The sequence below is a fragment of the Formica exsecta genome, unplaced genomic scaffold (assembly GCF_003651465.1).
Source record: "Formica exsecta isolate Colony F162 unplaced genomic scaffold, ASM365146v1 scaffold394, whole genome shotgun sequence".
NCBI lineage: Eukaryota > Metazoa > Arthropoda > Insecta > Hymenoptera > Formicidae > Formica > Formica exsecta.
This window is the reverse complement of record NW_021851177.1, coordinates 1057813-1062604: the sequence shown is the minus strand read 5'-3', so window position 1 is coordinate 1062604 and position 4792 is coordinate 1057813. Positions and strand designations below refer to the sequence as shown.

The following is a 4792-nucleotide window of genomic DNA, read 5'->3' as shown; positions in this document are numbered from 1 at the left end:
AGATTTTTACTGGACTAAACGTGTTTGGTCAAAATTATTTTAGTTGAAATATTTGAGTATTTGACTTATTGTTAAATATTTAAATATTTTAACTAAAGAAATATTATAATAAAAATTGCGTGCGCGTATTGCAATAAAAGAATATAAGTGTTTATAATAAACGATGACGAAACCGATTGCAACTCAGACAGTCGCAATAATCGAATGATAATATCGTGACTTGCATTTGACACGGCGTGCTCGGTTTTAATTATCTATATAATACTTGAATCTCGATTTGCATCGGAATTATAATCGATCGATCAATGAATATTATTATTCTGCATCTTGTCCGAAACATACTTTCGTGTATTATATAATATACAGAGTGTTTTCTAATAAGTGGGAAGTATTGCAGTGGTGGATTCAGGACATAAAAATAAAAAAAGAAGTTTATATAAACATATGTCCAATATGACCCTGTGTTACAGCCTGTTTTATTTTCCAACAGAGTTAAAATAGTATATTTGGATATCGGTTTGGATAAATATTTTCCTTTACACACTCCGCTCCAAATGATTTTTAGTTGACCTTGACATTGATCTTGATCTCTAAGAAGGTCAAGGTCATTGATCAAGCCGTCGCTCGGTTAATAACAAAAAGTTATGAAGGAATAAAGCACAGGGAGATATCGGATGGATCTCGCTTCGCGCAGAAAGTTACAAACCCATGTGAAATCGTATAATTATAAACTTTATTTCACGTCCGAAGTACAAGGCGATATGAGTTGGATCTTGCTTCGCACAGAAAGTTGCAAACTCATGTGAAATCGTATAATTATAAACCTAGTTTCGCGTCCAAAGCATAAGTAAGTATTGGATGGATCTCGCAAAGTACATGTGTGGACGGGAGGGGGACTCACACATACTTTGAAAGGAAAAGCAAGGTTCACCCCATACCCTGCTTACGTGCGGAACAAGGTCTATAATTGTACGGCTCCATATAGGTTTCCACGGTTTCCAACTTTTCATGCAAAGCGAAAAAGATTTGATCTCGAAAAATGGGTCTTAAAAAGTAGATAGAACTAACTAGCAACGGAAAAGTTTAATGACCTTGATCTCCTTAGAGGTCAAGGTTAACATCAAGATCAACCGGAAGTTATTTGGGGCGGGCTGTGTAAAAGTAAATATTTACTTAAATTAGATATTAGATGATTGGTTTGATAATGATTGTATAAAGATACACTAAAATCTAGAGAATACACGCCGAACTGACTTTTTTTAAATTCTCCCGACTTATGAATCTTTGCGAAATTTAGAATTTGTGCAGAAGTGGTGTTTTCTTCGAAGATTTATCTGTAGATAATGTACATATAAACTACAAGACAGATTTCCAAACAAAGAAAAAAAATGTAAGTAACAAACTAATCCAGTTTTTACATATCAACTAAATTTAAATTTATTATGGTTATCATATCAATTTAAATCTGTGTGCTTGTCTGCTTTCATTTTTGTGATATATATTATTGATATGTTGTGTTGAAAGCAATCGATGACATTCGCGTAGGAAAAAAATGTTCAGAAATCACATATGTTCTTTTTACTCTTGATTATGCAATAGTTAACGCATGCATTTGCTCGATGTTTCGTAATAATTAAACGTATAATTCGTATCACTCCCAATTACTATATATAAAAGTATATAGTATACATATAGTATGCTATATGCACAATGACAATAACATGAAAACATTCAAATTTCGTATAATCGAGAAAAATTATAAAGATTGCGTACAATAAAGAGAAATGAACATTTTCTGATAAATTGATTATTTCTTTGACGTGAAATGGATGTATATGTCTTCGCATGGTCGCAAAATGAGAGCGGCTTCGTTTAGAACTATATCCGCCGTTTTTACACTTTTCACTCTCCATTTTCTTAAAATAGCTGTTAATATCGTTTTCTCTTCGAGTAAAGCAAATCTCTGGCCGATACAGTTTCTTGGTCCAGCACTGAATGGAACATAGGCATATGGATTTCTATGTTTCGAATTTTCCGGAAGAAAACGATCTGGATCGAATTTAGTTGGATCTGACCAAACTTCCGGATTTTTATGCATTAAACCGATTGCCAACATGACTGTAGCATCTTTCGGGAGCATATAATCACCTAAAATAAAACAGATTGATTCTAAACTGTATTCCGTCACACACACACATATACACATAAAATTTTATGTCGATAAACTTTTTTAATATAAATGTTTTTATTGTCTAGAAAATTAAACTTTTGTGTATTTACATTATAATATTAAATCTACTTTAGATAATCTGTATAAGATAATTTGTGATAGAATTTAATTTATAAAAATAATAATCGAAGAATTGACACGCACACACATACACACACACACACACACACACACACACACACACACACACACACACACACACACACACACACACACACACACACACACACACACACACACACACACACACACACACACACACACACACACACACACACACACACACACACACACACACACACACACACACACACACACACACACACACACACACACACACACACACACACACACACACACACACACACACACACACACACACACACACACACACACACACACACACACACACACACACACACACACACACACACACACACACACACACACACACACACACACACACACACACACACACACACACACACACACACACACACACACACACACACACACACACACACACACACACACACACACACACACACACACACACACACACACACACACACACACACACACACACACACACACACACACACACACACACACACACACACACACACACACACACACACACACACACACACACACACACACACACACACACACACACACACACACACACACACACACACACACACACACACACACACACACACACACACACATTCACACACGTGCAAAATATCAAATGGTAAATGGAATTTTTTCTTTTCTGTTGCAAATAAGAGACTGTCTAAAATGGATTTTAAACTATTGGTCTTTTGCTGAACCGTTTTTATTTAGCCTTTAATAAATAAAAAAAAAAGAGATTTATCCCCTTCATCAGTTAAGAAGTAAAAATATTACTGTTTCATTGCAAATTGTATAAATTACAGATTAATGTGAATATCTTAAGATTTCTTTTATTTTAATATTAATAGAACTAAAATCCAGTCATACCTGTCATTTTTACATCTTCTATTAATTTCCTTGTGATTATGGGTACACTTGGGAATAATCTGAGCGTTTCTTTTATGATCCTCTCAAGATATTTTAACTGCGACAGTTTCTTTACGCTGGCTGGTGGACTTGTGCTCTCAATTCATCATCAGTTAACGGAGTTTCGGCCTTCTCATTCTCATCTAGTAACAGATCCAGAAAAGCTTTCCTCTTTCGCTTACCTATCAAAATAAATTTCATGAAAATAATTTAAAAAATATTTACACAAGCCATCAAAGCATATGTATAACGATAATATAATAATCACACCTATGTCAAGTTCGTCATCCTCGTTTTCCGATTTCGCAGAACCGTTTCGCGATTGTCGTGCGATCTTTCTCTTACGTATCACCTGAAATTTATCATTTATCCGTTGTAAACTTGTTGAATTCACCCCAACAAAAAGTAATGCAAATAATTAATTTAATAAAATTCTGCCGATATCTTAATACATTACAATGTATTATTAATGTTTCTTTTTGCGCGTACCTCTTTCGTAAATTTATGTATTATATTAAGCCCTGAATTGTATTTTCTTCCTGAAGGCACTAAATTATATAACCAATCTGACCAAAGCCACGGTCGAAAATATCGCTCGATTATTAATTTAGAACCTCTAAAGTACAATTAAAACATTAAATTGATATAACAGCATATTTATGCTATTATATTAAATATAAATTAATCAAACAAATTTTGTTGTCAATTCCTAAAAAGATCTTCTTAATAAATCATTAATGCTATTAACCATTTTATTAACTAACAAAATAATGTAACTCGTGACTTTTCGGACCTATGTATTGTTGTGGTATATTCGGTTTCAATTTCTTGAGCATGTACATCCACTCCCATTGCCGTTTCTGCAAAATAATTATTTATTAATATTATCGCCATAACTTTCTCGTCAAAATATGCTATATTATTTACAAATTCCATAAAAAATGAAATTGCCTCTTATAACTCTCAAAAATAATATTGAGTCGAATAATTAATTTTGTTATTCACCGGAATTAATACCGACATAAAATTTTGCTTATATCTAAATATCTACGAGAATAAGTCATATATTTATTCTCACAATTATATAAAATGTCACTTAAGATTTGATTTTTTGCATCGATTTACATATGCAATGTCGGAAATCGAGCTCATCAAAATTATACTAATATTGTAATCCATGATTACATATACAAAAAGAGAAAGAATTTTACTGTTACAGCAAAACCATTATTGCCACTACACATTCAATAAACTTCACTTCGTGAAAACAAACGGCATTCGAAACAGAAATCAATTATTCGATATTGCAGGTAAAATTTAATTTTTCCTCGGAACATCTTAAAAATCTTGTGTGCTAATTAAATTTGATTGTGGGAAAATAAATTCAATGTTAAAACAAAATCTTCTATTTATCCAGTAAACATATCTGTAACTGTTGTTTTAATAGCAAAATAAGTGAATAAGTAGATAAATAAGCAATTAATTTATTATTATAACAAAAGAACTTACTGGTTCAGC

At 32.8% G+C, this 4792-nt stretch overlaps 1 protein-coding gene across 1 annotated transcript in view; it reads right to left on the bottom strand.

Moving 5' to 3' along the window:
* Positions 1 to 450: 450 nt before the first annotated feature.
* Positions 451 to 4792, bottom strand: part of LOC115239768 (cytochrome P450 4C1-like) — a 7979-nt gene continuing 3637 nt past the window's right edge. The window contains 6 exon segments of the mRNA XM_029814478.1: positions 451 to 2148; positions 3236 to 3361; positions 3364 to 3456; positions 3545 to 3626; positions 3764 to 3890; positions 4068 to 4134. Coding sequence (XP_029670338.1) covers positions 1808 to 2148; positions 3236 to 3361; positions 3364 to 3456; positions 3545 to 3626; positions 3764 to 3890; positions 4068 to 4134 — 836 coding nt within the window. The 3' untranslated portion in view covers positions 451 to 1807.